The 11,730-nt window shown below is 38.0% G+C and overlaps 1 protein-coding gene across 4 annotated transcripts in view; it reads right to left on the bottom strand.

Annotated features, from left to right (window-relative positions):
* Window positions 1-1,099: 1,099 nt before the first annotated feature.
* Window positions 1,100-11,730, bottom strand: part of KATNAL1 (katanin catalytic subunit A1 like 1) — a 36,238-nt gene continuing 25,607 nt past the window's right edge. For all 4 annotated transcript variants that reach the window (XM_020788573.3, XM_020788574.3, XM_078390000.1 and 1 more), the window contains exons 9-11: window positions 9,321-9,455; window positions 6,455-6,581; window positions 1,100-3,656 (exon numbers count right to left, since the gene is read on the bottom strand). In XM_020788573.3, coding sequence (XP_020644232.3) covers window positions 3,458-3,656; window positions 6,455-6,581; window positions 9,321-9,455 — 461 coding nt within the window. In that variant the 3' untranslated portion in view covers window positions 1,100-3,457. The remainder of the gene's footprint in view (window positions 3,657-6,454; window positions 6,582-9,320; window positions 9,456-11,730) is intronic.

Here is an 11,730-nt window from a genome sequence, read left to right as displayed (position 1 = left end):
CAGCAGTCATGGCCATCCATAAAGGGGATTTTGCCAGCACACGACACACAGTGTTTGAAAGAGCCTGAAGAGGCCATAAAATTTGGGGGGGGGGGGGAACAGGGAAGATAATAAGGAAAGGGGGTCCAACTCACAGGAAATGTTAACAATAGCAGTCCAGATCAAAACCAAGAAATCAAGCCAATAGATAAGATTCGATCTAAGTCAAATTCGTAATCCAAATCAGAAACTGGAAGCAGTCCAAGGTCCAAGCCAGATAGTAACGATAGCCAATTCAAAAAGCAATAATCAAAACCAGTTCAGTCCGAATCAAAATAGCCAGAGGAGAGAAAACCGCGTAATCAGTAAACAGTCCGGGATAAAAAACTAAAGAATTTCAAAGAATCAATAGCTCTAAGCGACAAAAAAGTCCAACTGCAGCAGCGACAAAAAGGAACTGAGGTACCATGGGCAGGCGGAGCATGCACGACATGGGTAACTGTTTTATTGGTCAGTTAATTAGCTCTAGAATATTCCAAAGAGTCCTGCATAGGCACAGTTTAATCCATTCGTGTGCATTCACAGATACCATGAAGAAAAACAATGAAACTGGGGAAGTTATTGCCAAATAGAAAGGCCTATAAAATAGAAAATATTTATGATGTAGTTTATATTGGGAGGACTGTTTACTGATTAATACACATCAAAGTAAACCTGATAGTTGTTGGTGATGCCCACCATAATATTTAGATCAGAAAAATCAGTAAAATTAATAATATTTGGTGTTTCTACTTCCAAATGTTGCTGTTTTTAAAGTACAGAAAATGCTATTGTCATGAATCACGAGATAAAAAACAAACGTGGGTTCTTAGACACTTTATCTTCCCTGTGGGAGTCCTCATTTTGAGAAATTGTAGTACTTGGGCCCATACTAATCCCACACACCAAGAAGCGAGGAACTAGGAGACATCATGCTGTCAAAAGTGAAAAGCTCAATAGAGGTGCTGTGCTGGTCTTGTGTTCAGGGCACCACAGTCAACTCAGCCACAGCAGGACAACAACGATTCTCAAGATATGCAAGCAGAACAAAACAAAACAAAACACACCACAGAGAAGCAAGTCATTATTAGGACATTTATTGTGATTCCTTCTATTCAAAGAAAAAGTGCTTTTTGTTGGAAATAAACATAGCAAACCATTCACAGTATTGACACAATATGTCTCCTTCTACATGAAAAGAGCAATCAAACAAATAAGTAAACAATCCAAAGACAAAAGTGTTGCAAACACAATGGACGTAACTAGCCACAGATAGGAGGACATGGCCATGGAGAAGCACCAATCTCTCACTACTCTGCCAAATGCAGTCAAATCTGCAGATCTGGACATGCCCAGCAAGTGCTATGCTGAGGAGCTGGTTATCACAATGAAAGATAATTATAAATGAAGCCCTTGAAAATCAAATGCTGACTTGTGCCAGTAACTTAACAATCTTGATTGAAATTAAACTAAGGCTATATGTAAAAGGAAATTTCCCCACTAGCTGGGTTAGCAATGGGGGAAATGTAACCAAGGATTATTCCAGATAATCTGGAATTTTCACATTCACTTTTTTTGAACTACAATATCTACTCAGATCATGCTTGTCCTTAGTCTACAGAAGGGATTTCTAAATCAATCTGTACAACCTCCACATGGTGTTCCATGTCAAGAGGTCTAAAATCAGCATGCTTAATATTTAAAACTTGACATATTTTAAGTGCTTAACCCTCAAAAGACAGTGTGGTATAAGCATGTCAATGAATAATTTATACAGTTCCCTGACAAAAGAATTGAGGTATGATTTATTTAGCAACTGACCCATGCAGTATTTGATCCCCTTTTCAAGTAGAAACCTTGTCTTGGAATGAGAAAGTGATGTAACTTTTCCCAAGCCAAAATCTTTTCTGCAATGAAATTCTCACAACTTTTCTAGAACATGTCAGGACTCCTATAATCATATCCTTCCCTGAAATAAATAAATAAATAAATGACTTTGATAACCAGTTCCACATGTGTACATGAACAGTATCACCTCAAAAAGTGAGTTATACTTCTGTCTGAAAGGGAACACAGAACATTTTTGTTGTTTTGCAACACTTTTTGCATATGGTGGCTATAGCAAAGGTTCTCCATAAATTAGTATCAATTTATCTTACTGGACGAAAATGCTAAAATATGTAAAAATAAGTAAAACAGCTAGAAAACACCAGAAAGATAAAAGGGTAGGAGCAAGAAAATATTCCTGAATCTCAAGGATTGATAGCTCTGTACTTCTAGGTTTGGGTTTCACTTCTTTCTCCAACACTGCAACAAAAGTGCAACTACCATTTATGAAACAAATTAGAAAATGATCAGTCTAAAACAAAAGCGGGGAACCTTTGCCTCTCTCCACATGATTATAACTCTCAGAATTACCTACCAATAGCTATATTGGCCGAGACTTTTGAGAGTTAAAATCCAAAACATGTGGAGGGCCAAAGGTTTCCCAAGCTTGTCCAAAAAACCACAGACAGCAGGAAGAAGCTTTTGTACCACTGCTGAATTTAGCACAGCACTGGTAAGTTAAACTACTGTAACCTCCAGAGCATATGTGAACTTAGCCTGACTTTAAAAGACATTTTCAAGATACCTTGCTTATAGTGGTGCAAGGGAGAAGAGAAAGGATTTACAACAATCTAAAGGAAAAACAAGGGCAAAATTCCATACATCAATCATGTAATGGAATAGGATCTCAACACTGTCTGTCTGCATCACACTTTATACAGCAGCTGAGGTCCTGACTGCAGTAAACAGAGAAAAGGAAAATGTTCATTTTTGGAACAAGACCATACCGTTAACCTGTGATGAGCCACAAGCATCCTGGCATGTTCAAGAACAGGTGCCTCCCTTTTCACTACACATAATTATCAGTATGTCAGCAAACACCAGCGTAGTCATGACAACTGGAATGCAAAGGGAGCCTGAGAGCTTTCCCTTGGATCCTACTGACCATCCCTCTAAAAGTGAGAGAAGCAGAAGCAAAGAATAGAAATGTCAGTCCTACATTCAGTGAGGTTGAGATGTGTTTCTAATTAGCCATAAAACATGGCTGAATATCACAGATCTAAGATAAATACACACAGTTAAGCTTTTCCTGAAAAATCCTATTTCTGGCTGGCAAATAAAAGTTATGAAAAGATTAGTATGTGAAAATCAAGATACTGGCATTCACTGTTAAAGTGCAGGCAACAAAAATTTGCTATGTTTACTGTTTTTAGTATTTATTCATGAAAGACCATTATTTCACTGTGACACATTTTATTTTGTTCCCTCTGAAGTGCCAAAAAAAAGTTTAGCAGGGAATCTTGTCCATAGGAAAAATTCAAGCCATAAAAGATGTCTCCATCTGTTCTGTAACTGAAAAGCTAAAATCCCTTGTGAAGAGATGTCTTTGAGGTCAAGCTGATCCATATTCTGACATCCACTTTTCATATTTCTCCAGATCTGCAGCTGAAACAGACTTCGAAATTTTCTTCAGAGCCAGCTCAAAGTCTCCCTTGGTAACTGGCATCTGAAGCTCTTCTTTAGATAGCGCACGGATCTCTTCGGGTGACAAGCCATTAATACGCCGCCTCATTGCCATCAAAGAAGCATCCCTTTAAAAACCAAGGAAAAATACAAAAAATCATGACTGCAAAAATGGATAGAGTGGTCTATGCCAGTTTCTCATTCACTCAGTTCTAATTCTTTCCTGTTATCTGTGATCCTTTAAAAAATCACAGCAACCTACACTGAAATTGCAATTCTTCTGAAATTGCTCATAAATTTTCACCCAATATTGCAAAAGTTGAAGATGTGCATGCCTGGATTCCCACCCTGCAAGCTGCTCATTAGTCTAGGAGATGCAAATTAGGTCCATTTGCCTTAAAATGGGAAGGAAATTAACTTTCCCCAATATCCCCGTTGACTAGCATTGTATATGAGGAACTAAGGGATTCCGATAACCTCTGTATGTTGCAGGCTTTTACGAGGACTGTGTAAAAGCATCATCTCTTTACATAGCTCCTTTTGTGAGATTGGTTTTCACATCTCCACTTATCTCCAACATAAATATGTCAATTACACTTGATCAATAAAATCCTCAAAGGTGTCTGTACATGTGCAGAGTTAATGAAACCTACAAAATAATTATCTCGCAATGGTTCATGGAGATGCCACAGCTGATTTTCAGGTGATCAGATAAAACCTTGCTCAGCTGCTACAATGAGCAAAGAAGCCACAACCACATTAAAAAAACCCAATTCAGTATATGTGGTTGGATACAATGTTAAAAAACAGGGTTCTTGGCTCTTCCCCAAACACTGTATTATCTAGTACAACTGTTTCAAACCAGAGCCACTTCAGGCATGTTTTTATAAAAAGACCCAGAAAGGATGAAGAATAGAGGCAGATCCCTACTGATCTCATTCTTCAGAACAAGAAAACCTAAGTGGAAAGTCTGCCTATAAACTGGGACTGCAGATTAACTCTCCTCCACTTTCAGGCATGTAGTATCTGTTGTTGTGCCATTACAACTTGCCAGTACACACTCTCATTCCGCAGAAAATGAAGCAGCTGGCACAGGCAGAAGAACAATTTAGCCAAGACAGCTTTGCCAGAAAAGGAATTAACTGTGGTTGCTTAGTAACCTCATGAACTGCTCCTCAAACATGTCATAACTAAACTTTGGCTGCCCAGGTCATCTTCAGAAATTCTGTTCTGAGTAGTCTGTCAGTGGTACACTGAGCATCACTGAGAGAGGTGAGGCCTTTAGGTTAGTGATACACAGATGTTAATAAAAATGTTCCTGTCCAATGGAGATATGTCTAGTTCAAACAAAATAAATTACGGAAGAGGTCAAGACTATATACTTTTCCGTAGAATTTCCAAAATTCAGATGGGAAGATGGGAAAATATTTTGACTCTTACAGTTTACTGCTCCTTAGTTCTGCTCTTGTACTGCATTCATCACTATTAGGAACACATCCTCCCAAAATGTCCCTTTCAGCAACTTATTAAGACTTTGAGATGTAACTCTTCATTGCCTAATGCAGAAACAAGCTTCTGGACCAAAGTCAAATAAGGCTGGTTGTAACCAAAAGTGTTTATTTGATCGTTCCTACACTTTTAGTCTTGAGAAGATTTAATAAGATTGTCAAACTGAAGAGAAAAGTTGCTAACATTGTTATAATGTTGATTTTTCCCTTTCTGCTTAGTTATGAAAAGCAGACAAAACCCGTAAGACTTTGGCCTGTGACTAACTTAAGACTACTGTGAAAATTTTGAGAGGAAGCAGCCAAGTTAGTTTGCCACTAACCTGGAAGCAGTGTGAGAGAAGAAACAATAAAGAGTCTTGTGGCACATTAAAGACTAACAAGCTTTATTTAGTGTAAATTTTCATCAACTGCAGCCTAGTTTGGCAAACACATATTAAGTCCTGTTAATTTCAGTGGATCTACTGTATATAGCCGGAATCTTACTGGTTATTTATGCCAGCCTAAGTACAATGATGTAAACTGTAGAAGTGATTTATCACTTGATAGCATGGGGTCACTTGTCTTCCTCATCATACATCTGGTGTGTGACTTAGCATGCGACAAAAAATAAGCACCACCTCGTGAGCTACTGGCAGTTTACATCTGCAATCCATGCCACTGGGTCTATTCATAATCAAGAGAATTCCAGCCAATATAACAAAGTCTGGACCCAACCCATTATTTGCCATTTAAGAGCAGTATTTAATAATTAATTACATACAATCTGAAGATGATAAAAGATTATTGCTCAAGTTTTAGTTTCATTTCTCATTCATGCTCATATAAAGAAGGAGACTTCTGTTTGGGTTATGATGACCCTGAGGTTCCTCAGAAATCTTATCTCAGAGGAGATGAATAATGGCAAATAAGTCCTTCTATATAGATAACATACCTCTGCCACCAGAAAGAAATATTTAGGGCCCAGTGTCAGTTTCTGAGGAACAATGATCAAGAAGGTTGGTCAGCATCCTATGTGAAGATAGAAAGTGCTCTAAAACAATTTCCAGGATCTTCTATAATATTATGAGGGTCAAATTATACCTGCCTAATGATGGACACCCATCAGTAGGAGACAAAATATCTTAACTATTGAAAGGATCTGATTCTCAGCAGCAGCGTATCTCACTCAACATAATTTGCAAATATTGGTTTTGTGGCTACCTTTCAAGAGCAAATTATGGGACTCTTCTGAAGTCTGATTTCTAGGCTAAAGAAGTCTGCCTAAATTACATCTCTGGAACACTAATGTGGCTTCAGCTATAATGATGGGTCCAGTGTGACTCACAATAAGTTTAAAAAGAAGCTTTATCAGTTCATCTCTCCATTCATCTATTAATTCAACATTTCTTTTTGCTTGCAGATATGGGATAGTAAAATACCTGCACACATTAGTGATATCAGCACCAGAGTAACCTTCAATCTTTTCAGCAATTTCTTCCAGGCTGATGTCAGGATCCAGTTCTACCTCTCGAAGGTTAATCTTTAGCAGCTCTGCTCTGCCTTTTGCTGCAAAAGAAAAAAAAAGAAGGCATTTGATTGGAGTGGGCTTACAAGCATGTGATTATTTTGCAACATCTAACTTTGTAATTGGATTTTATATGGGGAAGGAATAATCAGTAAATTGCAAACAATTTTGCTGGTGACAGTTCTTGAATTCTACATGGAAGGATCAACCGCACTGAACCTCAAGCAACCTTGTTTAGCACAATGTAGACCAATATTCTTTCCCTATAAGGAAAAAAAATCCACTCCTGTCCCTTCCATGCTTTGCTTAAGCTACTTAATGATCTTGAGAAATGTGAAGCTTCTTTCCCTCTGCCTTGCACAAGGAAAGGGGGAGGAAGTTTTCCACTTTTTAAAAAATTGTTGCTATTCAGTGCTGCACTGAAATGGCTTTAAAAACATCACTGATGCATTAGCAACAATTAAAAAGAAATGGAACACTTCCTCTCCTTTACCCTCTGTTGGGGAGCAGGAGAGCTCTCCATTTCTCAGGATAATTAAGCAACTTAAGCAAAGGGGCAGCTAAAACCGCACGCTTTGGTTTGATTTCAGCAATCACACATGCTGGAACTGAACCAAAGCTGAACTATCCTACCTGCACCAAAAAATATAGTAGCCCCTGACAAGGACCCAAAAAGATGTGCTTGGGCATTAATCAGTTTGTGATGGCTGTGTACACTATGTGATCACCAGGAAAAAGAGTTAACCAGTCCATCCTCAATCCAGACCAAACCACAGGACAAATGCTCATCTAGTTGCACCATCAGTTTGGATCCAACCCTATCATATTTAGTCAGATACATATATAAAGGAGAGGAGAGGTAACAATGTTGTCATTATTAAAACATTTTCCCTGTAAATTTAAGGTCACTACTCTCTTCCCCTAACCTGTCTTAGAAAACATATGCAAGCATTCTATCCAAATGACACAATTTTCTCAAACCCACTTTTTTGTGGGGGATCCGGCCACACTTTCAATCTTGACACACAGCCACAATGAGGCTCTAAGATCATGTGAGATCACTTATCCACATTCTTTTTTCCCTGCCTCTGTTCCCCCCACTCCACCACCCTGTTGTTTATGTGAGAATGCAAGCTCTGTGGGACATGAACCATGCTTATGTTGTCTACAGACACTGATACACAAAAGAACAGAAGGAGGTATGTGAGCTTTCTCTCATTATAGTGTGCCTTCGGCAAGTTATACTGTACTTGTACAGCAACATTCCATATGTCTGTCATCGTTTGTGTTCTGTACGATTTTGGCAATTATGAAATATTACTCTCTGGAAACTTAGACTAGGGACTTTGGTCCATCTAGCAACTCTGTGGATATGTTCAACTACAGGTAGCTTTTGACACTGCCCAAGGCAGCAACAGAAGTGTGGGCTTCTTCTTTTCTCTTCCCAGCAGTGTTCATGAGCCTCATGCAAAGTTGAGGAGGGGAAAGAGGTGTCCATACAAATCTCAACACAGGAAGGGCAGCTTCCAGAAGTCCAGGAGCCACACGTGCCCTTCCCTGAACTTTGGAGGACCATCCCACACACTCACACAAAGCATTCTTCTTTACTGAAAGATCTCTTGTCTGCCCACAAGGAGACATTTTTCATTTTTGATTGTTCCTGGCCTGCTCTAAGTGACTCCTGGTTTTGAATGTGTGCCCAAGCTACAACAGCATGCACATTCTGTATTCCACAGACAAATTAGAAACCAACAGAAAGTGAAGGAACTTAAAATACATTTTACATCAAGGCAACAAGAAAAAAAAACAGTTGTTGATTCAACTCATTTATAATATAAACACAAAATGAAATCCATTAGAACAGTTACTTCTATCTTCAATTTGCCTCTCATTTTCTCACTTTCTCACCTTGCAACAATATGGTATCTATAAATGTATTATTTAATCTGTTCAGAATTTGCAAGCTCAGAAACTGTCTACAGACAAACGCTGGCTCCATGGCTTGGAAACGGGGATGAGCACCACCCCCTAGAGTTGGACATGACTTGATTAAATGTGAAGGGGAACCTTTACCTTTACCTAACATGACTTGCAAGGCTATAAAGGTCCTCCTTTCTAACCAGCTCAATCACAGCTGTATCATGCTGCTGTCGTATTTTGTTATCTCAGGGGTTCATGGTGAGAGAAGGCATCTAGGTGCATCTAGAGAAGTCAAAGCTATATAAACCAAATTGGATAAAGTATCTTGAAATTGATAAAATAAATGAGTGACAGTCAAGTAAAGCAAACAATGATGAGACAGACTCAGGCAGGGGAACAATTAGAAAGCAACTATCCTTGGGCTTAAAATCTACTCATAAAGGTCAAACAAGAGTTGATTTACAACGTAAGCTGGAGAGTGAAAATTCATGGATCTGCTTTTCACCATTCATCAACAGGAGCCTGGAAATGCATTGGAAATATTTCTTTAAAGATGCCTAGAGCTGCTTTTCCTGTGCTTATTCATGGATTGTCTGTTAAACATTCAGAATAATTCCAAGCCCATTAACCCAATTTGAATATAAAATCCAAGATACCCCTCGTTAGTTTAGCAAAGAAAAATGTGGAAACTGTTTCATTCTGTAATATCACGCTTTTTTTAACCCTGGAAAATGCAATGTTTTTAAGTGAAGTTAACAGTCTCCTAGGCAAAAACAATAAGTTCTTAACATTCTGCCAGGGGAAAACAAGTACTGTACAAGGAGAGTATATTGAGATGGAAATGGGTACAGCATTCCCACCTGTTGGCAGTGGTATATAAATCCTTTTCTCCAGCCTCCTTCTCAATGCTTCATCAATGTCCCACGGAAAATTGGTAGCAGCAAGCACCATCACCATCCTTGAAGGATCATCGTTCTCAAGTGCTCCACCTACCCCTGTACAAACAAAGGATACTTTTTGATATCTCCATTTCGTTCACTTTTAGTTGTACACTTGACATGCAATTAATAAGATGTATGCGCCTCCCCTTTCTAAGAACAAAAGGAAATGCAGTAATAATTCTGCCCTTCTACAATGTCTAAATTTCTGGGAAAAGAGGGATCAAGAAGAAAGACAAAAAGAGAAAGATAAGGGACACAAGCTACTCATTTGCAAAATATCTAGGAAAGAGACAAAATATTCAACCATGCAATCTTTAATACTGGTATCACTCATTATCTCCCAGAGCAAAGCAACATTTTGCCACCTTTCAGGGTAGTTAGAGAACAAGAAAAGAATTCATATGCACACGTCTACCAATGCAAGTGCAATAGTGAATTGTTAGTTTGGCATTGACAGTGAAGATGGGAGCCCTAGCTGACTGTTACTGCCAAACCTACAGCCTGCATGTATCAAAACCTGTAGTTTGCATTGGGGTGCCTGTGTAATTCAATCCTTGCTGAGCCCGATGCAAAGTTATCTGTTCCACACCTCCAGACTAATGAGCAGATCAGAAAGAAGTAATCTTCTCAATAGCAGATATTTCTGAATTTTGCAATCCAGTTCTAAGCTCAAAAGATTTAATGGTCCATTGGCCAGAATCCTACTGGTGTTACTTGCCACAGCTAATTGTAGTGGCACATCTCAGTCACATGCCTGCTCACAAGCCTAAATGCACAACCAAGACATGCTCAGCCACCCTGTTGTGTAGCCACAATTAGCCATAGCAAAGTACACAAAACTTACATGAACACTGACAGGATTCCAGATTTTTTTAGGATAACACAGATTTTAGAAATACTGTACATATGCCAATAAAAATATGCTTAAACATCCATTAAGTATAAACATTCTGCTGTGTTTTTCAACCTATTTGTAGATTAATGCAGAAATCTGACAAAAAGGACTAATTAGTCAAAATATGAAAAAAAGTGACAAGGACTAGAAAACAGACTGATTTATCTGTCTCTAATTCCAGTGTCATTTTTGCAGTTTTTGTAAAAGCTTTATCTACTAGGAGCAGGGGAGCAGGAGCTGGCAGAGAAAGAGGCACAGAGAGTCTTTACCTAGACATCCAGTCAATAGAAAGACACAAAATTTTAGAAGCAATGTTGTCAGATGGCAAGTGAATTACCACAGGATATCCAAGCACAAATTACAAGTTGAGGTTTCAGTAAACATTGAGGCTAGTTTCAAACATAAGCAAAGAGTTTTAACATTTCTTACCATATCACTCATACAGGAGACCTGATAGTAGAGATCTACAATGAGAATGTCTATTGTTTTTTCAGAAACATTAAATAAGTTACAGTCAAAGTGCTAGCTGGATTTTTTTTAATTTTTATTTATTTATTTATTTATTTATTTATTTATTTATTTATTTATTTATTTATTTATTTATTTATTTATTTATTTATTTATTTTGCACTAGATGATTCAGATGGTTTTGCTCTTCATTCTTCTTCCCAATGTAGGGAAGAGGGCAGAGAGCAAAACATTGTCAGACAGTACTTCCAAGAAATGCCAATGAAAAGCAACCAATTTTGCTTCTCCTCAACCTTCCCTGCAAGGTGGAGATCCCCCTGCTTTAGAGTTATGGAGGTTTCCTTTGCTGGCTACTGGTAGGTTATGGGTAGACAAAGGAAGAAATTTTTTTTAATCCTCTCCCATTTTAATACGTCTTCTGCAAGATTCAAATCAGCTGCACTGTCCTCTTCATTACTAAAATGACCAAACAAAAAACATCAAGTTCTATACATTATTTCCATTGTAGTCTATTATATTTTATTCTAAATTTTAGGGCTGATCTTGTTCTCATGAACATTCCTGCCAGAATGAAGGTCTGTGTATAAATCTTACATAGAAAGAAAAACGTTTGGTGTTTAACTGAGCAAAATGTATTTTAAGTCGTCTCTTAAGAAAAAAGGAACATACAGTAACTTTTAAGTGAACCTTCCAGGCTATTCGTGTGTTTTTTTAAAATGTTTCTATGAATTTGTTATTATTTTCATTACATTTGTATTACTGCTCTTTTCTATGACTGAACCCAAAAATCCTTACATAAGGTTTCCAGGCTATACTCCCAGACAGTAATTGACCACAGTCATACTTAGTTTCAGTTGCATGGATGGTCTCTAACCATGCCTAGAACATTTAAAACTTGCTTCAACAAAAATATAATTAATTAAAATGCAAACATCTGAGGACAGGTTTCTTAATGATACTTTTTAT

This window comes from Pogona vitticeps, chromosome 3 (assembly GCF_051106095.1).
Source record: "Pogona vitticeps strain Pit_001003342236 chromosome 3, PviZW2.1, whole genome shotgun sequence".
In the NCBI taxonomy this organism is placed as follows: domain Eukaryota; kingdom Metazoa; phylum Chordata; class Lepidosauria; order Squamata; family Agamidae; genus Pogona; species Pogona vitticeps.
This window is presented reverse-complemented; position numbering and strand designations above follow the sequence as displayed.